At 42.6% G+C, this 27786-nt stretch overlaps 1 protein-coding gene across 13 annotated transcripts in view; it reads right to left on the reverse strand.

The window, feature by feature from the left end:
• Nucleotides 1–7868: 7868 nt before the first annotated feature.
• BBX (BBX high mobility group box domain containing) overlaps nt 7869–27786 on the reverse strand; it is a 299144-nt gene continuing 279226 nt past the window's right edge. For 12 of the 13 annotated variants that reach the window (XM_079766288.1, XM_079766284.1, XM_079766290.1 and 9 more), the window contains 3 exons: nt 19769–19966; nt 17682–17865; nt 7869–13647 (listed from right to left, as the gene is read on the reverse strand). In XM_079766288.1, the coding sequence (XP_079622414.1) occupies nt 13560–13647; nt 17682–17865; nt 19769–19966 (470 nt within the window). In that variant the 3' untranslated portion in view covers nt 7869–13559. The remainder of the gene's footprint in view (nt 13648–17681; nt 17866–19768; nt 19967–27786) is intronic. The other variant, XM_079766287.1, reaches the window with a different exon arrangement.

Raw genomic sequence — 27786 nt, forward strand, 5'->3', positions numbered from 1 at the left:
CCCAACCACTTGCCTGTCTGCCAGCCTGATCACCCTCTAAATGCCCTTCCCTGCCAACCTGGTCACCCCTAACTGCCCACCCCTGCAGGCCTGATTGCCCCCAACTGCCCTCCCCTGCAGGCCTGGTCACCCCCAACTGCCCTCCCCTAGAGGCCTGGTCACCCCTAACTGCTCTCCCCTGCAGGCCTGGTTGCCCCAACTGCCCCCCTCTGCCAGCCCGGTCATCCCTAACTGCCCTCCCCTGCAGGCCTGATCACCCCCAACTGCCCTCCCTTGCAGGCCTGGTCCCTTCCAACTGCCCTCCCCTGCTGGCCATCTTGTGGCGGCCTTCTCTGACCACATGGGGTGGCCATCTTGTGTGTTGGAGTGATGGTCAATTTGCATATTACCTCTTTATTTTATAGGAAAGCATTTTAAAGTTTACAAATTTGTTCAAATGTAATATGTCATTGCATTCACAAAGTGACCTCCGGAAGTAGATGTTAGAGTACCCACACTAGTGATATGGAAGCAAAGAGGTAAGATGACTTGACTCTGGTCACACAGTGTGGATGGAAGAAAAGATCTGCTCTGGTCAATGAAGGGGATGTTTGGTTGCCTGTTGTGTTGATGGGACAGCCGGTGCTACAGGACACAGTGGCTCCCCCTCCCCGGGCAGGGCCCTCACACCCGGGGTGCCTCTTCTCTGCTTGCACAGGGCTGAACATTTATACTAAAGAGAGGCCTGGCTTGCAGAGGCCCACATCTGGCAGGCCTCGCCTCACACCCCTCACCTGGAGGAATCCTCTCCACTCGTCCTCAGTCTCCACATGGGTGCCTGTGGTCCGGGTCCCTGTGGGCAGCAGCCACTTTGAGACAAGAGATGTCAAAGTGTTTTTTTGCAGAGTCCAAGGTGATTGTCCTGAACATTCCCTCTCCTGCTTTGACAAAAACAAAAACAAGAAACAAAACAAACAGCCACAAACAATACCTAAACACAAAGCTGAAAGCCTGTCTCTTTGTGAGCTGACACTGCATTTTGGCTCAGCTGTGAACACATTTGCTAGGAGCTGTTGCTCACTCTCTCACTCTGCAGTCTCACCCTCTGGGAGGAGGGTGCCACACCTGAGGCTCATCGGCAGGAGCACCCGGAGCCCAGCAAAGGGCGGTGGTGCTAGCTCGGCGCTGTGGGTAATCCCGAGGACATCCAGGCACAGGCGTCCACATGCCAACGTCTACCAACCTGGAGGTCCAGGTCCAGGTGTCTGAGCTTCACATCTTTCCGGAGCCTAGAGATTTAAAGTCCTGTTTTTCTTGCTGAATCAAACTAAATAAAGACAGCATTGACAATGCACATCATTGATTAGAGTGGTTACTGCTGAGGAGAAGTCAATGGAATTTGGCAGCATCTATGTAGGTAATCAGAAATAATCAGGAGCTGACGACCCTTTCAGGAAGCAAAACTGCCTGCTTCTGGTTGTACCAGTTGCCATTGGCTTCCCTGCCTGCGACAGTCTCACAGAAATTCCAAGGGAGTTGTTTACAGAAGTAGAAAAACCGGACTCTGATAACATGTTTCACTCGCAAAAACCCTTTAATGACACTCAGAGGCCTTCCCGTAAGAGAACCTTTCCTCCCACGTGAGGGAGGGGTTCCCTGGGAACAGGGCCCTTCCGCAGTAAGGTTATGTATGCTCGTTGGGCTGATGGTTTGGGGCCGGTGACACATTTCAATTGCTTTTCATTTTACAGTTAAGCGTCACGATCACATTTCGGAATGCCGCTTCTCTCCCGCGTGCACCGGGCCACTTGCTCCGCGTGCAATGACAGCGCTGTCCGTGTGAAGTCTTCTGAAATAGACCGGGTCTCAGCCATCTCGGGAGAATCTTCTCCGGCTGATAATCACAGCCGAGGGGAAAGGACGAAGGGAAGCCGGCCTGTCTGGAAGCTCCTTTCTCTCTCTGCTCCCGGAGGGCTTGGCGCCGGGCAGGGCCGTGCCTACTGATCTGGGAAGGAGCCAGACACTCAGCCTCCGGCGGCCGTGAGGCACCGGTCCCCACCCAGGGGCACGGCATGCAAGGAGGCTGAGAGGAGACGGTCTTCCAGGGATTTATAACCGGAGTCACGCTTCTCTGGTACGAGTGGCAAAGAAAGGAGGCTCTATAGGAATGAACATAATCAGGGTTATACAACCTCGGAGCGGAGACTGCTGGGTGAAGCTGGCAGCTAGCTCGTGGGCAATTGGGAAAAACAACAACAACAACAACATTGTTTGTAAAACCGGAAAAGGTGGATCAGGCTGTAGAGTGGACTGAAGGACATAGAATTCTATTTAGGCGTCTTGGGTCCTAAGTCCCACATCAGTGTTCCCAGAATACTAGCTTTATTTTCTGAAAGCAGAGGTTGAAGAGGGTGGGAGGAGGCGTGCCCTTTCTCAGCTTATGTTTTGTGTCCTGGAGATGCAGGAAGGCCAGCCACTGTTTACATGAAATCAGATCACCCTTCTGCCTATTTCAGACCCAGCTGGTTGTGCCTGTGGGGCGTTTTGAAGGTAAATGGTTTAAGCTAATCCGAGGTTAACACCCCAGTTAAAAAGTTAAAACTGTAATGTATGAAATTGACTGGGAAGAAAGTAAAAGGGACCAAGAAGTGTAGATTGCATTGTTCATCTGCAGCAGTTTCATCTCAAAAACCTCCGCTGTCCGTGTGGTGGAGGATGGTGATGGCAGCGAGCTCCTGGGCAGACAGGTGACCCGCGGGGAAAAGCGGTTGGTGCTCCCTGACTGGGCGTCTTCCCGCCCCACCTGCTGCGCAGTCCCGCCCAGGGTTGGCTCTGTCTCCTCTGTGCCGGCCAGTGCCGGCCTGCTCTTCCCCAGGGAATATTATCCGTCAGCTCATTTATAACTCCGCTCAAATGCCCCGCCGACGGGCGCTGCTCTCTGCCGTCGGCTCAACGGCTGGGACAGATTCTGTCTAAAGTGGATCTTTGGCTGAGGAGCAGGTGGCGTCGGTGGCGGCTAGAATGTCACACAAAGGCAACTCGGAAGGGAAAGTGCACACCCGGACCAGAAAACCATTGTTTTTTTTAAAAGAGGCATATGGAATATTGGATGTGTGGGTAGGAGTGAAATTTAAAAATAAGTAATTCACATGGATAAACGCCCACATATAGAAAAATCTCGGCCTGATCCCAGCTTGAACGGTGTCCTGGGAGGACCATGGTGTGCTTACCAGTCCCCCCTGGGCACTCCTGTCCACTTTCAGTCCCTGGTGAGGGATCAGTGGGCTGTGAAGACCCTCTTTGCTGCTCCGGCCACAGCCCTTGGCACACGCTACATCCTTGGGAATTGTCCATGTGTGGCCCACTCATTTAAAGTCCCATCTTTGGGAGGGTGTGTGTGGGGCGGGGGGGAGGGGGAGACCAATGAAATCTTTTGGCAACACACATCTCATTGGGGGCCACAGACAGATGCTCGATTAACTTCAAATTCAACTGTGTAATCTTCTAAAATGTTCTGGCTTCTTCCATGGATTTCAGTACAGTTTGCCTGCCTAAGAAAGCTCATCTTGCTTCTGAAGGCCGATGATGTTAGAGTTAAACGAGTGTCTTCAACTATTGATCCCTAGAGAGAGGCTTTTGATTTGGCCATACTGAGATGTTGAGTTTAAAAAAGTAGATACCCAGCCCTCAGCACCCCCCAAGGGGAAGTTCCCTCAGAGAGGAGAACAGGCATTTCCTGTAGTGAAGTCCGTTGTAGAAGCGGAGGATTAGCAAAGGAAGACTCAGGTGGCCAATTTAGCCCCAAATTGAAATGGGAGCAGCACACATCAAAAATGAGAATCCTTCACAACAGGTATGTTTTAGTCCAGGAACCCTCCTGGGGCAAAGGAGTTGTTGAGTCATTTACCCTGCCATAAAAACCTTAGTCAATCTGGGTGGAGGAAAAACAAAACAAAACATAAAGAGAAATCTAAAACAGCTTTTGGGGGATCTGGAAGGGGGTTTGCCATCGTTGAAGAAAAATGCCAAGATTGAAAAAATTAAATTTCAGCAACACACAAGAGTTGAGGCTAAGGTGAAGAAAGACACAGTAAAGGAAGGAAGGAAAATAAACTCAGGGTACCAAATATCTGGTTACCAGAATTACCTCTCTAATTAAGGCCAAATGTTCAAATCGCAAACTGCTTGACCTTGCGATTTTGGCTATTCCTGGGCCATACACATCAGTCCTGGAATCAAGTTAGCCGGGCGTTCCATCCCCCAGGACACACAAGGAGGAAATGTGTACACTGATCTGCATCATGGATCTTCCCCAGACTTTCATCACATGTTGTTAGTCTCAGGCATCTGTGGCTTTGCCTTAGCAGCACCTGCTTTTCTTGTGCCAAGATCTCTTGTATGAGAATTTTAAATACAACAGTAACACATACTATCTCTTTCCTTAAAGTCTTCCACATGAGTTTGTAAGCAATTCCTTCCTGACAGCCTTTCATGTCCTTGCCCAGCCTCATCCACAGTGCATTTCAATGGAGACTCTCTACCCGCCTCCCCGCTCCAAGGTTGTCTTGCTGGTACTAGGCATCCAATAGTAGGCATCCAAGGCAGATTTGCTGAATGAGTGGATTCTTAGAGGAGCAAGACTTAAGCAATTTAATGGACATGAATTATGGGTACCAGGACTTCTCTGGAGCCAAACAAAGCAAGGGAAGGAAAAATTTTCATGCACTTTGAAACAGAGAAGTGGAATGAGGCACACTTTTTAAACACATTTATTCTAACAATACGGTGTGATTTTGATTGTTATACAATATAGGTTTAATGCATCCATATGCTAAATACTACTACTCACAAAAGGGGCTTAGATTTTCAAGGACTCATGTGCAGAATATTGTTCTTATAATTTGAATACGCTGCTACACACACCCAAGCGAATATTTAATATGGGAGAAGTGAAAATTTAAGATTATTTTATAAAATGTCTAAACTTCTCCAGTATTTATCTCAAGGATTATATAATCTTGGAGGGAAAATGTTAAAACTGCAATCAATACTGCCTTCCTATTATATTTAATGTTATATTTAATAAATGTTTCAAATTAGATGGTAATGCATTACCTATTTTTTGTCTCTACCTAGTATTCTATTTCTATTGTTTGTATATATTTTTAGTGTTTACATGTTGGTTTCTGGAAGATATAAACTTTATCTAAATTGCCTCTCAGAAGCACCACAGATATGATGGCTAACAGTAGAAAAGGTGAGGAAAAAATAACCATTCCACTTGAATATATTTCTTGAAAATATTTTCGTATTAGCTCTAAACCCATTTTGATTTTTGACATTGAACTTCAAAGGCTTATTCGTACAAACTTTTCCTTTCTCCCTTTCACCTCCCATCCCTCAAGACACTTTCAATCCTCACATTTTCCTCCTGACTCTGCAATACACAACCCTGAGACAGAATGACCTTTTGTAAAATTCCCTAGGGTACCGGCTCTCCAAAAGCAAGGATCATCATTTGATCTCTTCCAGCAACGGGTTTCATTTTGTGCTTTCATTTCTGGCTAGTTAACCCAGAATTTCAGATTTTAAAAATCATTGGCACCGGCCTTCCAGGGGTCATCTACATTTTGTCTCTGCCTCCCCCCGACAATATACTTCACTCCTGCAAGTCTGGGGAGGCAGAGAACAGTGGGGACAAGGTTGGAGGGAAGGAGAAAGGGCTTACAAGTTTACAAAAGTTTTAGCACTTGGGCCTTTTTGACATTAAGTCTGGAAAAGAGAAAAGACCATAGAAAGAATTACATGCTAAAAGGGGGTTTTGATTAATCAAGTTAAATCTCTGGAAAACTGTAGATCAAAAAAGGTAAATATAGCAATATCCTGTTTAAAGTGTTTTCTAGTTCCAAGTAATCTTCACTCCAGCACTACTGTTCTTGTAGCTCATGGATTCCTTTGGCTTTAGGCAGGAACTAAACTTATATTTTTGGAATTGTGAGGAGGTGATACATAAAAAATAAAAATTGTCTGTATTAAAATTTTTTTAAAAGGCTGCATCGGAAGTATGTATACATGAAATCACACTCCTGAAATAAACATATCTGAGGTTGGGGGAGGAAATGGAGGAAAATGGGCAAATATAGATGAAACAGGAATTGAGAAAATGTTATTTGTTGAAGCTAAGGGGTGGGGACATGGAGTTCAATATGCTAACCTACTTTTGCATCTATTTTTCCATAACTTTAAAAGGTGAAAACGTTTCTGATAAATTATAATTAACAATTTTATGTACTTTCAGCATGCATGCAATGGAGTACTAGTTTTAGCTTGCTTAAGACCATTTTATTTTTCCTTGAGATTTCATGTCCTACCCAAAAAGATGTAACTGTCTAAATACATGTAGGACCATAAAGCCACATACATGTATAGTCTTTTTTTCCTAACACCATTTATATTCTTTGGGATGGAGCCCCCCCCCCCCCCATTACTCGACCCCCACCCCTACACTTGACAGTAATTCAAAGGAAAGGGAGTGCACTGGAGCATTACAAAAGTGTAATTCATCAGGCAGACTAATTTTTTAGAAAAATCTTATAGTGATACATAGAGTGAGCTATGTGAATTTAACTGAGTTTCCCCACACCATATCACCTGAAACAACTTACCCCTAATGCATCATCCTTTAAAAGTTTATTTCAAATAAAGTATACTTAGCATTTTTCCTATAGACTCAAATATATCTGCCTTAAAGTTGAAATAAAAATAAAATCAATGATTACCATTTAATGAGAATCTCTATTATAGGCCCTCTGCCAACATTTCCGTGTGTATATTCTTTTCATCTCAGCAATGGTGTGGAGGTATTAACACCATCATTCAGATGAGTGAAGTGTGGTCCAGACGTCAAGAACCCCAGTGGTGAGCTGGTGGGGCTAATGTTTGAAGCCACGCCTGTCTAAATGCAAAAGCTGTTTGATGTAATTATACTAGAGGCCTGGTGCACAAAATTCGTGCACTGGAGGGGGGTGTCCCTCAGCCCAGCCTACACCCTCTCCAATCTGGGGCCCCTCAGGAGACATTCCTCTCACAGTCTGGAACTGCTGGCTCCCAACCGCTTGCCTGTCTGCCTGATTGCCCCTAACAGCTTCTGCCTGCCAGCCTGATCACCCCCTAACCACTCCCCTGCCAGCTTGATTGCCCCCAACTACCCTCCCCTGCCAGCCTGGTTGCCCCTAACTGCCCTCACCTGCAGGCCTGGTCCCCCACAACTGTCCTCCCCTGCAGGCCTGGTCCCCCCCAACTGTCCTTCCCTGCAGGCCTGGTCCCCCCCAACTGTCCTCCCCTGTAGGCCTGGTCCCCCACAATTGCCCTCCCTTGCTGGCCTGGTCACCAACTGCCCTCCCCTGCAGGCCCGGTCCCCGCCAACTGCCCTCCCTTCCCTGCAGGCCCGGTCCCCACCAACTGCCTTCCCCTGAGGACCTGGTCACCCCTAAATGCCCTCCCCTGCAGGCCTGGTCCCCCACAACTGCCTGCCTCTGCTGGCCTGCCCCTGCCGGCCATCTTGTGACCACATGGGGCGGCCATCTTGTGTGAGAGCGTGATGGTCAGTTTGCATATTACCTCTTTCTTAGATAGCATATATTCCCTCTTCCATCAGCTGATTTCTGCTCCATTTTAGGGAAAAGCAACTGAGGATGCTGAGACAATGGTAAATCTCAGACCAACAGTTTAGAGGAGACTATCCTTGGATATTCTGAACTAGCTTATTTTTATGAAAGTTTTAGTGGGCATGGTATATTGAGGGCAAATACTCTATGGCCAGTAGTGTGAACATAAAGAAATATATTTGACTATCTTTAAAATACTTCAAATTTTTATTAAATATTTTTATTCAGTTTTAAGATCACAGTTAAAGTACTTTAGCATGTTATACACATGACTTACATGTGCAATTTTTAGAAATATCAAATAAAGTATAAGATTTTGAAGAAATTATATAAATGTGTATATTGACTTTTACTACACATACATCTAAAGAAAGCAATAATTCTGTTGTACCATTAAGTAGAAATCATTTATTACATGGCATGTTTACACCAACTCTAAAGAGAACCAAGCCAATTTCAGAATGAAAAAAAAAAAAAGAAAAAGAAAAAAAAAAAGAATAAGAAAGAAAATGAGCGATTCGGTCATGCTGAAACTGTCAACAGACTTAAGACCTGGTGGTCAAACGAAGCTGTGGTTAATTTATGACAAGTAAGCAATTCAAACCTACGAGAAACGTTCATAATCTGGTGTGTGGAATCTCAGGTGGTTTTTATTCTTTTTTTGACAAATTCCTGAGAGCAAGAGATGTGTTTCGTGCTAATGAAATGAGAAACATTGCTGAGCACGTGCTGAGCTCCAGATCATGAACCTTCCCCACCCCCGTCCTGCCGCTCAGCCGAGGCACTGGCACGAGGTGTCTGGGACCCGAGCCAGCCCCTCGGGGGCCGGAGAGAGCTGTGTTAGTCTGTGAAGCAAGCGCGCCTCTGTGATTTAGAGCTTGTGAGGTAAGATTTGTGGTGTGGGTGGGAGGGTTTGGAGGCATTGAATTAGGTTCTTGTTACTCAGTAACCAGTTCTGACCTAAGTTATTAGGAAATCTTTGGAAGTAGTAGTTATGTTCAAAACAACTAACTGTGCATAAAAATCAATTTGAGGGCAGGATCAATTCTGACCACTGACTGCAACAAGAAAACAGTGGCCACAGAACATATAAGTACAAGGTTTCCTCTTCTAATTTAGTACAAATCATACCACCACACATAAAATTTGGCCAGGAGAGGAAACTGTTATTTTTTTGAAGAAAATGTGTATTTATAATTTTTAAAGAAAAGCATAGCACAAACAGATGGAGGTGTATGACAGAATCAGATCTATTTGTCTTGATTTACTGTTTTGTTGCTTCTTTGTTCTGAAATGTAAGGAAGATAATGTCCCCAGTGAAAAGGACAAGATCATTTATTATGGAGCATAATAAACTCAGCTATCACTTCCAAACTAAAGCAAAGCAGTCCATCCAACCCTGAACCCTTCACCAGAAGTATCTGGTAAGAGGAACTGAACAAACTGTTTCTTTTTTATTTTAAGTATAATGTCAGTGAATCGAAGTAAAATGATTTTTAAGAATCCTGAAACTCAAAAACAAACTCCAAGTCTAATTCTTTGGGAATGCTTGTATAAATAAAAGCAACATCTAATTAACAATTAGATCACTCTTTGTAAGGTGCAAGACAAGCTCCTATGTGGGGAAAGCTAACATTCAATTTCCACCTAGCAGTCACTGAATACTTTATAGGTCAAATGTAACAGCATTTGCTTCTACTGCCCACTTTCGGCAATACACTGTTCTCCCTGGAGAAGGCGGTTTGTGAAGTCAAAACACTGCAGTGGAAAATAGTGGCACTGAAGGTAGAAGCAAAACAAGACAAACCTTCAAAACAGGATTTAACTGAAATGAACTTGTAAAGCCGAGGTAGCCCATTAGACTTGGCCTTATCTGAGGGCTCTGTGGAGCAGTGCAAAGGAGAATCTCCTCCCCAGTATCGCATACACAACCAAGTTCCCCTTACAAATGAGGACTCGGGGCCTCGTGTGTCTTCCTCCCTCTCCCGGTGAAGAGGGCGCTCGCTGCTCCCGGTGTGTGGGCGCCGGCCTCCAGCTGCTGGTCTCCAGAACACTTAGGGCTCATACAGTAGTTTAGCAGGCAGCATGGTCCCACTGCTTCACATTAATGCCAAATGCCAAACTTGGAACACAGCGATTGGGTATTGCCCCTCCCGCCCCCACCCCACCCCCTACACACACATACTGTAGAAACAAAAGATGTCATTCAGTGTCAGCTTCCTTCTGGTTCTGTATCAATTTAAAATTTGCTTTAGCTTTTACATAGGTGCAGATACTGTCATATGATGAGCCAAAGACTGCGGAGTGCAAACAAAACTGTGGATGACTTAGAGTGGCACCTGCCTTGGTAAGAACATGACAGATTAGACATCCTGGGTCCAAGCATCCAGGCCAGTTCAGATGCTCCTTGGCCGCAGTGTGCCGTCACTGTTTCCCTCCAGCAGTTTTAATGGCAGGAACTAGAGATCAGTGATAACGTGGGAATGTCAGCATTTCGGCTACGAGATGGCATTGGTAGAAAGCTCATCTGATAGAGTTAAATAAATACATTTCTGATAGAAGTCTGTCAGGACTACAACAGGATGATTTAGCCTTTAAAGGGGTTTTTAGTGAATTAACACTTTGGATCTAGAAATCTGGGAACTAACCTAATTTGGGGATAAGAACCTGTATCTTCAACATGGTGGTGGGACACTTTTCCTTTTCCTGATCTCATTACAGTATCCAAACAAATGCAAACTTAAAAGGGTGTCTTACAGTATTTTTTCTTTCACTCAGCTTCTTAGAGCTGTAGCTTCAGTTACTATAATATACTCTACACACTTCAAAATTACATAGGAAATACCCAGAGTAACTAAATAAATAAAAGACAAAAGGAAACTGGAACAGTATTGTCTCCATCAGAGACTACACTGTCCACTTCCAGCATCACAGAGAAGGGCTAGGACAATTTTTTTCAAAATATTTATATACAGGTTTGAATCCAGAAATTAAGGTTAAAAGTATAAATACTGATAATTTCAACTAAATTCAGAATGGTTTCAGAAAGATATGATACAACGATTTAGAATAAAACAGAGCAGAAGAGCATCATATTTTGGTTTGCTTGAGATATACATAAGGTGCAACAACTTCTCTTGAGGATGCTTGTGGGACAAATGTTAGTGTAGATGGTGTTTGCTGTCAGATTAAGGTACACACTATAGCAATACGATTTTCCAAAATAAAGAAGAATGAGAGAAATGAAATGAAAATGATAAGTGGGGTGGGGACTACATGTTGGTCTGAAATATTTGTGCTAACAAATGTTGTTACCTGAATATACCAACACCCCTTCTCCAGCGGATTCAGGGCATGAGAAAAGCACTAGTATTGAAATCAAGACTTGCACTCAGAGAAACAACAAGGCGAGTGTCTAAAGAACTATAAAGCTTTGCAGGATTTCTGCTACTCTCAGTGCCTAACTGCTTAAAAATTAAGCATTTCTACAAAAAGGTGTTTTTGTTTTTAAGTATCTGAAAACAGTCATATCCAGTAGGTTGCCCTCCCACTCCCACCCTGCCTAAGGGAAAAGCCACTGAGGTTTAGGAAAAGCAGATCAAGTAAGATAGTAATCACATAGAAAAAAGCAATCTTTTGTTTTGCTTCTTTTTAAAAAAAGGTCCCATGAATATACAGCAATCTCTTGAGGAACTCTAGTGAAATGTAATCGGAGGACTGAAGGAGGGTGCTCTGGCAAAAATAGACCTATTCTAACATGTTCTATAGAATAACAAGTTAGTACCATTGTCAAGGTGCATGTTCTGCACCACACAATTTTTGTTGTTGGTTTGTTTGGGTTTATTTTTTGGATTTTAGCTAATAATAACTTTAAAATCACTGCTAGCAAGTGGTCCAAAAACTCCTAACAGCCACCAACACTGGGACCCAGCAATTTCCAAACATTCAATTTGTGTTTTGAGATTTAGAAAACATTAATAAAACAGCATCATAGTAAAAAGGCTATGCTGAAATCTGGGGCTGCTCACCTGATTAATTTCTATGTGACTGGGATTAAGCTATAACCACTGATTAACCTTGCTTACTAATTCCTTCTTCCTCCATATATGCACAATGAGTATGCATCTTTGAGAATATCACACCAATGCTCTATTGCCCTTTACCTGCTTTGAAACAAACCCTCTCTAGAGTCTTCAATTCTGTTAGTATGTTGTACATATTTTCCAGCACCGAAACTGAAGTAATATCTACAACCATGAAAAGCTAAACCTAGTCAGTATTAATAGAGTCACTTTTTATATGGCTATTAGGTCAAATTACGATTAGAAAAAAATCATCATTACAATTCAGTCAAGTATAAATAAGAAAGCTAGATAAAACCTGTAAACTGTCACCATTTAGAGATCTAATTCAAAAGCTTCAAACCTGAACTAACACTATCAAAATCCCGCCAGTTTGAAAACCAATAAAAATTATTGCTGGAATCCAATCATTGAAATTTGGTAGTTTGTGCTGCGATGCAAGAGTGGGGAGATACTTTGTGCTATGGAAGAAATACCCTGTAAAATCTGTAGCCTCTGACTAATTTTGATTTATCACTTTTGCATCTGTTGCTAGGAAACAAGACACTGTGAACATCAGGTGGTTAAGTCAATATGTTGAATGTTCTAAGCCAGTTAATCCACTCGGCACTGGCATATGTATGGTGGGTTTTATGTTCAAAAGCAACTAAACACAGAAAGGAAACAGAAACTTGTAGGTGGGTCTGTGACTGAGTCCCACTCTGGTCAGGCATACCTCCTTAACAACACAAACTCGAAATGGCTCTAAACACCTGCAGCGCCGACGAGGCTGTGCATAGCAGTTGCTCCCCGTCCAGTCTGTCTGGGATGGATGGAAAGGTCTGTGGCTCCAGGTCCACATGAAGTGAGTGTCTTCAATGTGTTCAGAATAGTGAAGTAATACTAAGGTCACTTCTGAATAATATTTTTCTCTTTTTTTTGTTTGTTTGTATGAACGATCCATTGGTCACTTAGACCCACTTAGACCCCTGTGTAAAAATAAAAGAATCCTCAAGGCATGAAAACATCAGTAATCTGTAATCTGTAGGACTCTTCCCCTGTCCAGGTAAATATTTGCCACAATTTGCCCCAAGCAAATTATTCTTGGTCACTCAAGGCTAAGAAAAAAATTCAGCTTGTTAAGAATTGTAATTTCTCTCTCCCTCTCTCTCTCTCTCTCTTTTTTTTGCCAGCAAACTACTGCTCTGGTGGCAAATATAAAAAGTGCAGAATATATGGACCACGAGGCCGAGCATACACCGCTAACAATGGTACATCTGCCTGCCCATGCTGCGTGGGAGTCTCGGAACAGGCTTTTTAATATTATTCTACAATATAAATGTAGGTATAACCTATTATATAAACCATCTTAGAACTTAAATCTCCATGTACAAAAAAGACTAAGAATATCTAATAATAACTAGTGCAGTGCGTCAGTTTTGTTTTTGTTTTTTTTGTGTTTTTGTTTTGAAAGAATAACTAGGTAATATACGAAACTAGTTTCACACTCTCTGGTTGGTAAAAGAGATGCTGGATGAGCTAAAGTAAAGGCAGTCTTTTACCAAGTTACCACCTATTACCGTCAACAGCCTTCAATAGAAAGCAAAGCTCCAGGATCATTCCACTTCTGCTCATTATCAGACAGAGAACATCACCCACAAAGACTCTGGGTTCCGAATGAACAAATGGGCCCAGGAGGCTAACTTCTGCTTCAAGTGAATCTGGGCCATGTAGGGCAACAAGCACTTGTTTGCAGTCTCTATTTCCCACCACGTGAACTCACTGGCATCCCTCGGTAAAGACAAGGCTAGGGTAGTAGGTAAAGCACAATGTTTTACAATTAAAGGGCGCTTCACTGGTCAGCGCAGGAAATAAGTACAGGAGCCTGTGGCATTTCTTTTGGCTGTCCATCGTGGGTGAGCGGAGTTGACCTCTGACCTCTGTGAAGCAAGAGAGAAAAAAAACACTTATTCAGATTATGTTATCAGAAATAGGAGAGGATAAATAACATAGCGCTTCCCGATAATTTGTTTAATGGCTTCTGCTGACTTTTTACTTATGCTGTTTAATGAAAACCAATTTTGTCCTTAGAGTTTCTTTCTTTACATATATCGTTGTTGTTTTTTTAAAGGATTTCTCACACAACTCAAGAAAACATTCTGTATCCAACTGTATTTTGTAGAAGCTGAAGCAACAACAGATTTGGCAAATTCCCTCAGAACTGGGAAACTTTAAGTCAAGGGCTGACATGCTGGACAATAATCTTCCCCTGAATCCACTGAAATTAAAAAATGACAGGTTCCTTTCCTTGACTTGCCTGAGGGGAACACTCTGCTACACTAATTGATAACCTCCAGGCTCATTTCTTAAGTGGTATAATAATAAACCCAATTAAAACTTAAGGCCAATAACAGCAATGGTCCTTGGAGAGAAAGAGGTGTACCAGGACACAAAAAATAAGTGAAAACACTGAAACCCTCCTAACTTAAGAAAAGTTTCACAGGCATATGGACAAAGAACACAGAGGGGAAAAGGCAAGTACCGATTAAATTTTAGAGTGTGAGAAAATCCAGTTAATTTGGGCCAAACACAACACACATGGAGAGAAAATTCTAGGCAAGACTAGGAAAATTCATGGAAAATCCCATTACTTGGATTGGAACTACAATGAACATAGCTGATTTTTTCCCCCCACTCCGCTTCAGCTTAACGAGTAGAACAAAATGTCTTATTTCATAGTTATAACAAAACTGTTCTAAATTCTTGGTGACTTATACAGAGCTTCTTAGTCTAAAAAGATAGACTTGGGCACCTCCTTGACATTTTCCAACAGGCCTACGACGCCTGCATGTTGCATCCCACCGCTCTGGCCCACAGTGGTCTGCAGGGCACATGGCACTGTGCTGAGGAATTCAATGTAGCAACAATGTCTTCACTGGTTTTAAGGTTTCAATATAGTATCTTCTTCAGATTATGTGGAACAAAGGGTGCTATTTTAAAATTCAAATTATATTTGCTCCACAACTATATCCAATTCCTTTCTCTTGGTGCACAGAAAAAAAAAAAGTAATGTAGATAAATGACAACATTTGGGTATGTCAGAATCCAATGATCACTGAGCCTAAGATATTAGGCTTTCAGAAAAACAAAACGTGTATTACAATCACACTTCTGGATTAATCTGTTTATTCATGTAGGGATGCTATAAGCACCAACTGTTCAATATGTTCAACTCTGCTCCAGAAAGATGAAATTAAAATGCTACTTTTTACCTTTAAGATTGAATATGTAATAATACTATAAAACCAAAAGAATTTTAACAAGTATGAGAAGAGGAAACAAACAAACAAACAAAAGTAAAGTTAAAAATGAAAAGGACAATGTAAAAAAGAGAGAGAGCAAGAGGGAGAGAAATTGGGGTGAAAGTCCAACTTAATCAATGGGAAAGGAAGACGGGAGTGTGATGGGAGAGAACGATGTGGGTGCAACGAACTGATGGCCCTCGTTCCCGGGGGAAGGAAGGGTCGGGAGAGCCTTCTTGCCCGGCCAGGACATGAGAGATGCTAAAGCAGCACCGTGGAGCCACGGCAAGGACACTGGATTCAAGGACCTGAGTCCAAATCTTAACTCAGTTTGGCTGCGCGCTCCTGGCAAGTTAATTCAGCTTTTGGGCCAACATTAAAATGGGATTAAACAGACCCACCTGGAAGGGCAGATTTTAGGGTTAAGTTTAATGAACTTTCCTCCTTATAAAATTCCTTGTAAATACACAGGCTCTCAACAAAGGTTTATGAAACTTCCTGTGTCCGGCATTTTGTGGAACTGCCTTTCTACCCTGGATTTTTAAACCTAATGTTAAGCTTTCTTGTGGCAAGAATGCAGGTAGCAGCAGGTGATGTATTTCTACCCCTAACGCTGTTGACCACTCTCTAAATGCCTCCGCAATAATGAATTGACGTGCAACCAGGTACAATTACATTACGTCTGTAGGTAGAGGGTAGATGGTAGCTCTGCTTTAACACATAGGGGCTTAAGTTACAACTAAGATTCCTGGGGAGAATCTGTCTTTCTAGATATTCAGGACACTAACCATTTGTTAAGTTGACAGTAAAATTTTATTAAGCAATATCGTTCTTCTAGTGGGAGGTAAAAAAAACACCCCCAAAACTCACTCGCCCATTCATCCATTGACGTGACAGGAACTAAGGAAGCTGTGGATATGGAGAATAAAACCAGAGCTTTTTTTTTCTTCTTCAAAATACACTGGAAGGAGTCAGAAGCATGCGCAAATAGTTACAAACCAACATGGTGGCAGGTCTATGAGAGGTACATGGGGAGAGGGCAGACTTCAGTAGCAGTGAGAGAAGAGGACAAAGAACGAGGCTGGGAAGGAGCAGAGGCAAGAAAGGACTCGGCCCATGTGGACTGCAAGTAGTGCCCCCGGACTTCGGGGGTGGCGTGGGTAAGAAGGAATGGTTTGCTGAGGTGCTTGCTGCTGGAAACTGGGAACTGTGGAAGGCTGGATGACAGCCATGGTGTGACCACAGTCCTGTTCAGAAGGGAACACTCAACAGCAGGGAGGACTGTACGATAGCCTTTTCTGAGCCCTGAAATATGACCGCCCCCTGATTCTTCCATTACCTCTTATTTCCACAATTTATGGGGGCACATATTTAATCCTTTGTGTAAGTGTACGAGTTTGTCCTCTGTACTCGACTGCGAACTCCACAAGTGGAGAAGTGTCTGAGCATTTCTCTCCCTCAGGCCCGCAGAGACCTAAGCGGATTTTAACAATGTCTGTCAGCATCCACGTGCTGTTAGGCACTTGCGGTGCACACAGGAAAAGAAATGTGACCTGTGGTAAATATCCAGAGGCTATTTATGAGGCAGGACTGGAACTGCAACATGACAGATAAAGAGAAAGCAGCAAACAAAGCTTCCGTCTGGGCCTCCTAAGCCTGCTGTGACTGAGGAGAATGGAGCCTGCGAGGTGGGTATACAAGTCGTCCGTGATTCCAAGATCTTTGTACTGAAGATCGAAAGGTTAAGAAAGTAGCTCATCTGTGGGTAATCCACTCTGAATAAAAACATGAGATCCCTGAATTTACACAAGTCTTTTCTGCCTTCCCAAAAGATCCATGAAGTGGCAGAACACTCCATTTTGCACTTAGAAGTTAATATGCTTTCTGTGGGCTTTCCCGAGTTCCACAGGCTTCCACATCTATTTTCTTGGCTGATCCTTACAACCAGGTGATTCTTTGGGGACAGTGTTGTGTTCAAAGCAGGATGAGAAAACTGAGGCCCCGAGAATGAAATTACTTTGTAGCAAGCACAGAGTGGGAGATAAATCCAGGCCTTCTGTCTGCTGTGAGTCAGATGCCTTTTTCCTGAACCAACTCTGTTTTCTTCTGCTGGTACCACCACAGCCACTGACCCTCCTCGGTGAGGGTGTGCACGGCCTGCTGGCCCTGGGACGTTAGACTTATTCCGCATGTCTATGGAATGAGCACCAGCGACACCCGTTTTGTAGGAGACACGACAAGGTACAGAGGTGAATGACCTTGCTCAAGACCTTGCAATTTGCAGTTGACAGAGCTCGGACTCAAACCCAGGTCTGAAGCCTGACTCCAAATCTCATGCTTAATTGATTTGAGAATGCTGCTTCTTTGCTCTTTCAGGCTTTTTAGAGAAATGAAAGTTTAGCCATAGAATAATGCATTTAAAATAAAATACTTGGCTGGCTACGTTCTCACTGATAATTAATTAGCACACACACTTTCGTAACCTCACATAAACAGAAGTGCTCTTGAACCAAGTCTCATTAACCCCAATACATTGTGAAAATATCACAGACGACGTCAGAAAGGCTGATTTTGTCCCCTATGCTGCTTTCTCCACCTACGCTCTGTGCAAGGGGTGAGAGTGAACAGGTAGGTCCCCAGGGCCCTGGCGGAATAAGGCTCCCACCGCTAACCTGTGCACGTTTTCCATGGCGGCCACTTCAGCCAGCGCAGCCAGACTGAAGAACGCAGACACGGCGGGCATCTCAGGAGTGCTGCTCCGTGTCTCCATGGCCTCGCTGCTGTGTGCGCACGCGTCATGGCAGCCTGTCTCAGTGACTTTAGGGAGACTCCTCTGCAGTTCCTTTGGTTTGTCATCTGCAATGCAAGAGAAATCCATCAGGAGAGGGCCCCTCTGTTTTCTGCAGAGAAAACTCCGTGCCAGGCAATGTGAAATGAGGTGACGTTCTTCACTGCTCACTTTTGTTATCCACTGAATAGTAAGGCTTTTATAGGATCTCTTTTACGGTCACAAAACTCTGTTATTAAGCTCAACCGCAGCGGTGGGCAGCACTGTGTCCTGATGCTGAGCAGAGAAGCTGCATATTATTCAAGGTCAAATAGGTTAGTGTTGGAGATAGAAAATGGGCTTAGTCAATATACAGCGTAAGGGACTTCTGCAGAGGGGCTGGTGGATGCAGTAAAGGGCCCTTAAAAACCTGACTGACCAAACGTTTCTGATGAAGCTGCAGCTGCCCTACCTACCAGGGCAACCCGCTTACTCAGTGTGCTATGACAACAACACTTAGGGTGGCAACACTAACCCCAATAAAGTTTCAATCCCAATGAGACCCCAAGCTGTCACTTTGTTCTGAAGACCTGCTGAAAGAAAGATAAGGGGCCAATATGCCTGTCGGAAGTGAGTACCCTTTCTTTACTGTGTAGCCAAGATAGAGGGCAGGTGTTATCATGACTTTAAAAACATTTCAACTGCAGAAAATAATTGATAAAGGGAGTAAATGTCATAGAGTAAGTGAACATGAAAGTGCTATGTGCTTTCCTACATGAAAGAAAGTATTTTCTAAAATCTTCCTACAAGTAAAAATGAGGCTATAACCATTTACAAAATGAAAATCACAGAGCAGAGCCCACAGTGGAAAGTAAATGAGGGAGGGGCCTGCTGGACTGCATATGAGGAAAACTGGGCTCCAGTCTTCATCCTGCTTTTGCTTAGTAGTTCAAAGCATTCAAAACCAAAGTGTGCCCCTTGGAGCTTCACCTCTTATGTGACCGGGAAAACTTAGGGATCTTTAATATACTTTCTTGTTCTACCAATCTACAAAAGCAAAACAAGAGAAATGCATAAAATTCACTAATTGTCCTCTAATTCTATCTCAGCAAATAATGAATCTCTATTAACAAGTAGATTAATTTAAATCAGATATTTATAAATCTTACTCTCAAAAAACACTCATTTAAACATTTTCCCCTATTTATTGAATTCATTATGGACCTTCGGCCTTTTCCTGGCTACTGGATGAGGGTGGTGGGGAGGGGCTCTTCCTTTGGGACTGACAGAAAGAGACGAGAGAGGTGCTAAAAGGCAGCATGGCAACAGCTCAGAGCACTACTGCTGAGGAGGCGTCGCAGCCCAAGATCTGAGGGAGGATGCTCAGTGTCAAGCTCTGATTCATCAGGTAATTCTACTGCCATGGAGACCACCAGGAACAACAAACAGACCCCAGACCACAACCGAAAATGGAGAAATTCACGGTAAGTGAAGAGTTGGTTAAAGATTAGCCCAGAGAACTAGAGTAATACAGAAGCATGCTCGAGCTCCCTGGGTGGGCTCAGTCAGCTTTGCAGAAGTGCTGGATGCTTCCTAAAGTACCCTCTCTCACTGGCTTGAGCAGTGAGCCATGGAGAAACACCGATTCATCCAGGATTTTTAAAAGCCTGGGATCTTTGGGAATTTACTTAACCAATACTATTTCTGTGCATGCTGAGAAAGGGAAGGAGAAGCTGACAGCCCTAAAAATTACCTTTCCTTTCTAGTAAGTCAAAATAGGCTCTTGGAAAAAGAGCTATGATTTTAAAGCATGGACTAAAACATGCACATTTGGGAGTCTGTAGAAAACTAGTTATCAAGGAGACCCGGAAAGAGAAAATGTCACTGTGACTAAACCCGCAGTTGGCGTATTATAGTCACTTGCTGGCCCAAGTGGCCACGAGGGTCAGCTGTTTGATTTGGTTATCTCTGTCTAAAGCTCCCTCTTCTTACCCAAAGTACCTCCTGCTGGTGACACCCGGCCATCTGCTGTCCTGACCAGGTGTGTGATCTTGGTTTTCCTTGCTTTTCTCTTTTGGCTGCCCACCAGGGGTTCTTGCGTTGCTGTTGGCTCTGGAGTGTTGGGAATGGATGGGGCATTTTTAACCTTATGAGCAGGCTCTGTGGTGTTTTTGTCTTCTGTAAATATGGCTGAAATAGGACAAACCATACATAGTTATACACAAAAACACTAGGCACCGACATTGCTCTTAGAAGGAAACATTCTCAATGTCTGACCCTTCTGAATGGAGAACTTACATTTAGAATTTTCAAAGTATTGATGGGGAAAAAAAATGCCCATAATCTTAAACACATATATCTATTTGCTTTGGTAGATTAAGTACAGAGGATTAAGATGCACCCTCCTCCCCCCCCGCAATAGAATACTGAACACGAAGAGGCCATTGTGTCCCAATTGACCACAATTTCTGCAGGTGTCAGGATCCCTATCTGAGATCCTTTTGGCCAGCTGGTCTGAAGAGGATGATAAATTTCTCTTCTTCTGAGGATACTGAGCTAAATATGTGCTTCTTAAAGTTATACTTCTCCCTGGGATATTCGCTTTCAATCACCAAGTTGGACTAATCAGAAAAAGAAGCTGTGAGGCCTGACCCTTTTGTTGATGTCTTTGGCCAGGACCCCACAAACACTGCTGAAGCCAGCACGGACTGAGACTCTCTCCTACTGGCTAAACTCCAGGATCAGGTGACTGTGCTTGCTCTTAGAAGGAAACATTCTCAATGTCTGACCCTTCTGAATGGAGAACTTACATTTAGACAATTTCATGTCTAAATGTAAGTTCTTCTCTTCATGAGGCAATTTCATGAAGTACCATATCTCAGCAGGGCTCTTTGGAAAGTTTAGTTCTAGGTCCCTAATTCTGACTGGATTATCAGTAAATTGTTTAATAGCACACACCTGTGTCCCAAATAGCACAGTCAAGAGCAAGGAACACATTTGACACCAAAGACTTACTCCTGATTCAAACAGTTTGGGAATGCTGTGTCTTTTCTTATATACTTGTTTCCTTAGGAGCTCATCCATCTCCCTCTCTCCTTTATTTCAAAATAAGACAGATATGCAGATACGAGTATAGTGAGCATTTAGGAGTACATACATGTAGTCATGTTTCATGATTGGGACTTTTTTTATTCCAGTGGTTGAAGGTCTCTTGGGCAGGGAAGAGATACATCTTTTCCTTTTTTAATGATCCAACCTCTTAAGACAGGCATAGAAATGGTTTTTGACAAAGAAGAGGGGAAGGTGGCTCAGGAAATCAAGGTTTGACATGAGAAATTGTGCAAACTAAACCTGTAGTATAACTGAAGGTGCTTATCAGAGGAGGGTGTGAAGGTAGACACTGGAAATAAGACAATATATGTAATGCAGGTAGAAGAAAATAGCTGAAATAAGAAAAGAACAGAGTGAAAATAAGGATATAAAATAATGCACTGTTCATATGAATACTTGCATAAGCTTCATTCAACAATTTTAATCTAGCTTTCTAATGGATTTAGTTAGACACATCCTTGAGAAAGGATTGTTATGAATTCGTAAGATGTTTGACCTCAAGATATTGACTCCAGACTTCCCATTCCACAAGTAAGAAATAATTTAAATTACATCAAAAGAAAGTATGTAAAGCATAAATCATAATTTAGGCTTGACCTTACCTCAGTATTACATAATAGATGGCTGTTTGGGGACAGGCTTAAGATAATCATTATTTAAAAAAATAAACTGCACTATTTGGCAATGTTCCCAAATACCTTTTCAAGCAAATAATAAAAAAAATAAAAATTAAAAAAAGACTCTTTTTAAGTTGTAGATATAACCCCAAGTCAAACAGTCTTAGCATATTTATACTTTGATATTTAGCATAACACAGGCCAATCGTGGTATATATTTAATTTTTTTTTCAGTTTGAACTTCGATAAAAGCTACATAAAAGCAAATAAAAGATAATTTGGTTAGAAACACTCCAATGATGTTTAATGATTCTGCATTAGCCCTGAAATTCAAAGCCTCCTCTAGGTTAAAGAAGCCCAAATCTAAGTTCACAGTGAGGATTAAATAACCTCTACTGGATATTCACAAGCAGCAAAATTTATGGTTTTGTATCCAGACCCATCAGTTGTCCCTCTGATTACAGGGTGGATCTTACTCACCTCTCCAGTATGATCACTACATTATAAATGCACCTTCCAGGTAAGCATTTACCTCTTCTCTTCCTATTCCCATAAAAATTCAAAACTTTGTAAATAAGATAATAGCAAGTTCCAAAGAGGAAGGGTATATTATATTAAAAGATTACTCATTGAAAGGAAGAAAGAAAGAGAGAGAGAGAGAGAGAGAGAGAGAGAGAGAGAGAGAGAGAGAGAGAAAAGGAAGAGAGAGAGAGAGAACACCAAGGAAGTCAAAGAGAAGGCATGGGTACCCAAAAAAGGGCCAAGGGCCAGGTGTGTTGGGAAAGATGACCTGGTTTCTACAGAAAGATGGTGGGGTGATGGAGATAACACAGTATAGAGAAAGCTGGATTCTACTAATGACTTTCAAATTCATTAACTGTAAAGATGGAGACTGGACTCAATTAGCTCTAAGGGAGCCACCCAGTCCCCCAAATTCTTTTTATTTTGCTACATAGCCTAGAATCAGGGTCCTGATCAGGGAAAAACACATGTGCAGCTTGCTCCAGAGGATCAGGGCTAGGAAAGAGCCTCCCCCTTGGTAAAGTGTATGCCTGTGTAACCACTATGCTGTACACCTGAAACTAATACAAAATAATAATGAATACAAACTGTAATTGGAAAAAATAATAATAATAAAGAGTAATCCCTTGACTAGGATTGTTAGATTTTTCTTGGGAGTAAGCCTTCAAATGGTTTCATTTCTATTCAACGTTTATTCCTTTTGCTGTGTGTTCCAGATGAATTGGTAAAAACACAATAAAAAGCCAAAGGATGGCCGCAAAGGGACTGCAAATGGGAGGTACAGTTCAGGCCTAAAAGTACATTGGGACTAGGGAAGCTCAGAAACCAGCATACAAGGAGCCAGGGGTCAAAGGCCAGCTGGCTAACAGAGACCAACAATCGTCAAGTCCCAGAGATTGTGTACTGGGAGACGGTAAAGGAGTGCATCAGGTTGCAGACTAAGGCAAAAAAGAGAATATATTGCACGCTTTCATAAATCCCTGAAAAGGAGGCAATTCCACCTCTCCAGGTGTCTTCTCTAAACCCCCTGTCAAATCCGGAAGTAACTGTGGGCCCTGCAGGCAGGTGTGTAGCCTTACCCGGTTGGCTCAGTTGATAGAGTGTTGGCCTGAAGACCAAAGGGTCCTGGGTTCGATTTAGTTAAGAGCACGTACCTTGGTTTCAGGCTCCTCCTCGGTTGGAAGCAACCAATCAATGTGTTTCTCTCACATCGATATCTCTCTCTGTCTTTCCCTCAGTCTTACACTCTCTCCTAAAAATCAATGGAAAAATAGCAACCAATCAATGTGTTTCTCTCACATCAATGTCTCTCTCTGTCTTTTCCTCTCTCTTACACTCTCTCCTAAAAATAAATGGAAAAATATCCTCAGGTGAGGATTAACAACAAAATAAAATAATAAAATAAAAGGGTGTGTAATGTGATGCTGCTAGAGTTTGGAAGAGAGGTTAAGAGTGAGTCCTTTCCCATGCATTGACCCAGGAGGTAACCAACCCAGAACATCATGTGTGGTGGCCCAGACAGATGACAGCCAGCCTTCAGGGTCAGCACTCAGGGAGAACTCTCCCCCGGACAGAAGAATTGGGAAAGCAGGTAAGACTAAGTCAAAGAAGTAGCTGTCTGGGACAGGACAGTAGACCTGAGTCCAGCAACATTAGCACACACAGGCTTGGTGGTAAGGGACAGGAAACAGAAAAAGCTCAGGGAGGAAAAAAGCCTGCAGTTGAGTATCAAGACAGCATGCCAGCTCCCTTTTCTTTCTCCCTGACAAACTAACGGAAATGTGAGAAAAGAAAGGCTTGTCGTCTAAAACCAAATTAAGTCATTTCTCTTTTGGCTTGGAATTGGGCACACAAACCTACCCAAGCACTGCAAAACACGTCCACAGGGCTAGTTTTTCACTCCACGATCATCATAACACACTTGGCGCGGATCACCTGAGAGTGATAATGTGAGCTCACTCCTGGAGCAGCATTAGGAATGTGGCAGTAACAGACTCTGTTTTCCACACTCTACTCCCAAAATGTGGAGATCATTTTTTGCACTGTACCCCAGGAGACCACTAGAGTGCTCTAGAGTCATGAATTCACATTCCAACTAGGGGAATCCAACTTGCACTGCAATTATTATAGCCAAATCTGGAATCTCATTGCCTTTGATTGGTCTCCTGTGAACTGAAAACGCAGTGGGACACTGAGTGGAACACAGGAAAAATAACCAAATGAATGAACTTAATCTAAGGTCCTGGGAGACCTTGCTGAAGTGAAGTAGCAATTATTTTGAACTGAGGAGATCAAGTTAGCCTGAGTGCTATGGCTCCTGTTTGAAAATCTAACTATAAAACAAAATTTTATCCCCCATAATTAGATGTATTGCAAAAGAAACTAATCTTACAGAGATTCCTAGTCTGAGATTTTTGGTTTTCTTTTCTTATAGGACACCATTTGTAACTAACATCTGAGCCAAATGAGGACCATCTACAGATATGCCTGAAAAACAGCCAATGTGGAAAGACTATTGGTTTCTTCCTTCCCTTCCTGCTTCTGTTGGTCAGGCTTCATGTATTTGGAACTAATAAGCCCTTCTTACTTAACCAAGGCTGATGTGAAGACTAGTTTTCGCAAAAATAAAAATAAAAAAAATATATGTGTGTGTGTGTGTGTGTGTGTGTAAAAGTCCTATGGAAACTATAATGTAATATTAAGTATTACCTAGCTTCAGAATAAGCATGACACCATAACTTGGTGGAAAGATAAAGTGACAGAGGCAGGCTGTCTTGGTTTATCTGAAAAATTTGCCTTTAATTCTAGGCTATAAGCAATCTAGGCTATAAGCAATCTTTTTTTTTTTTTTTTATGATCTACAAAAGTTTTAAGAAATGGTTTAGTGATTTTGAATTTTAAAAGCATGGGTGGAAATGTTTAAACCAGATTATAAGCTTAGCACTTAAACCTCAGATATGATGATTAATCACCTAAAGATTTCTGATTTTAAAAAATGTTTTTATTAATTTCAGAAAGGAAGGGAGAGGGAGAGATAAAAACATCAGTGATGACAGAGAATCACTGATCAGCTGCCTCCAGCACCCCCCCTAATGGGGACTGAGCTGGCAACTTGGGCATGTGCTCTGACAGGCAATTGAACCATGACCTCCTGGTTCATAGATAAACACTCAACCACTGAGCTACAATTGCCAGGTGATTTCTGATATTTTGAAAAAATAAATACAAATTGTAATACAATTATACTTGGGATGATATAAAGAAAACATAATGAACTTTAAGTCCTCCACTTTAACAGAAATTAGAAACAGTTAACAGTTGTAGCTTCAGTTGAGTCAACATTTCTATTATAGATATCAATTACAAACAACTCCTGTCTAACCTTTGCCTAGGGTGGTTTACACACCCTACAATTATTCTGATTATGGTTTCATTTTCTTATACTTTTACACTCCTAAAAGTAAAGTTTTAATAAGCAGTGATATGGCCACAAGTGAGAGAGAGAATGAAGAGCTGAGATAATTCACAAAGTACATTGTTTACCACCCAAACAAGTAAATGTAGGGGATGGTATGAAAATAAGTAACAAGAAAAGGTCACTTTAAATTACTGGTAATTTCCAAAGCTCAAACCTATTCCTTTTTTTCTGGCCACGTAAAATGAATTTGCACTCTACACTACAGGGCATACAATTTTTAGTGCATGTTCTCTAAAGTTTTGTTCCATATACATTAATAATAAGTATAATGAAATATCACCAATAATAACTCTATTTCCAACTAAACCCTTGGGACTGCCTACAAGACTCAAAATTGATTTACTTTTCTGTTCCCGAAATGGCAGAAAATTAGGGCTTCCAAATTAACCTACTTTCAGGATATCACATAATAAAATCAAGTGTTAGAGGGGAAATAGAATTTATGTATTACCACACCTCACCATTTACCCACCCCTAATACAGGAGTCACATTCACACTTAGCACCAACACAGACAGTGAATCCCAGTGAGGCTAAACAATCTGTTCTACTGAAACAAGCTCTCTAGTGGTGAATCTGAGACCAGCACCCAGGTCTCCGAATTCCTACCTAATTCATGCTTTCTACCACACGGCACATGTCATGATAACCCATTTTATATGAGGTAAGGTTTTTTCATTGTTTAAAAACACAAAATATTTAGAGCAGTATCACTAAAAAAATGTATTGTGGTCTTTCTTAAATACTTCTTTTTTAGATTCCTTATCAGCGCCTTACATTTATTTATCAAATCTGTGTAGAATCTATTTTTAATACACAAGAGCTAATATATATTAACTTTGAGATGTTGGAATTTAATACTGAGAGCAGCACAACAATTCACATTTTGTTTTGCCAGCTTAAGTGCAGAAATGATACTCCACAGAGGTTGTGATGTGAAGTGACAGGTCAGAAAACATACATGCTGCTGGCATTTTCTGTAAAAGTAAATGGTGTAAAAGCAGTCATATGGCTCATGTAACCAGTACCTACCAAACAAAAAAATTCCATGTTTACAACAAACTCAAATTTGTATATTTTTTATAAATACCTTTAAAACATAAGTATTTTTGATAAATTATTTAGGCGAAATGAGCATTTTAATTTTTTTCTCCTTTTTAGTAAAGAAAAGAGAGTGTATTTGGGAGTCCAGAGACATGGGCTACTCATCATTAAGTTCCCTTTTCCAGCCATAAATAAATCAAATAGGTTGAATGGGATGACCTCTAAAATCCCTTGTAGTTTTCAAATGAATCAACTAATTAAGCACGATGAAAACGGTCAGCTCTTTAAAATTATCTACAGTGGAAAAAGAAAATCAATGGGAAGAAGGGGCGGGTGGCTCCTTAACCTTCACAGAAATGAGAATTCACCTGAGGGTTCAATATTTAATAGAAATTAGATAATATCACAAATAAATATAATTGTGAGAAATTCTGAAATAAAATCTACACCTAGACCTGTAACATTATATGGTCTTATATGGGCCCCTTTTTTGGGCCATACATAGGCCTCAGAGTTAATCCATCCTATATAATAAAGAGGTAATATGCAAATTGACCATCACTCTAACACACAAGATGGCCGCCCCCATGTGGTCAAAGATGGCCTCCACAAGATGGCCGGCAGGGGAGGGCAGTTGTGGGTGATCAGGCCGGCAGGGGGGTCAGTTGGGAGGGACCAGGCCTAAAAGGGAGGGTAGTTGGGGGCAATCAGGCCTGCAGGGGAGGACAGTTGTGGGGGACCCAGGCCTGCAGAGGAGGGCAGTTAGGGGTGACTGGGCCGGCAGAGGAGGACAGTTGGGGGGCGACCAGGCCTGCAGGGGAGGAGAGTTGGGGGGGACCCAGGCCTGCAGGGGAGGGCAGTTGGGGTGGGACCCAGGCCTGCAGTGAAGGGCAGTTAGGGGTGACTGGGCCGGCAGAGGAGGCCAGTTGGGGGCAACCAGGCCTGCAGTGAAGGGCAGTTGGGGGGAACCCAGGCCTGCAGGGGAAGGCAGTTGGGGGGGACCAGGCCATCAGGGGAGGGCAGTTAGGGGTGACCAGGCCGGCAGGGGAGGGCAGTTGGGGCAATCGGGCTGGCAGGGGAGCAGTTAGGCGTTGATCAGGCTGGCAGAGGAGTGGTTAGGGGGTGATTAGGCAGGCAGGCAGGCAGGTGAGCAGTTGGGAGCCAGCAGTCCTGGACTGTGAGAGGGATGTCTGACTGCCCTCGAGGGGTCCCAGATTGGAGAGGGTGCAGGCTGGGCTG

This window comes from Cnephaeus nilssonii (assembly GCF_951640355.1).
Source record: "Cnephaeus nilssonii genome assembly, chromosome: 3".
In the NCBI taxonomy this organism is placed as follows: Eukaryota; Metazoa; Chordata; class Mammalia; order Chiroptera; family Vespertilionidae; genus Cnephaeus; species Cnephaeus nilssonii.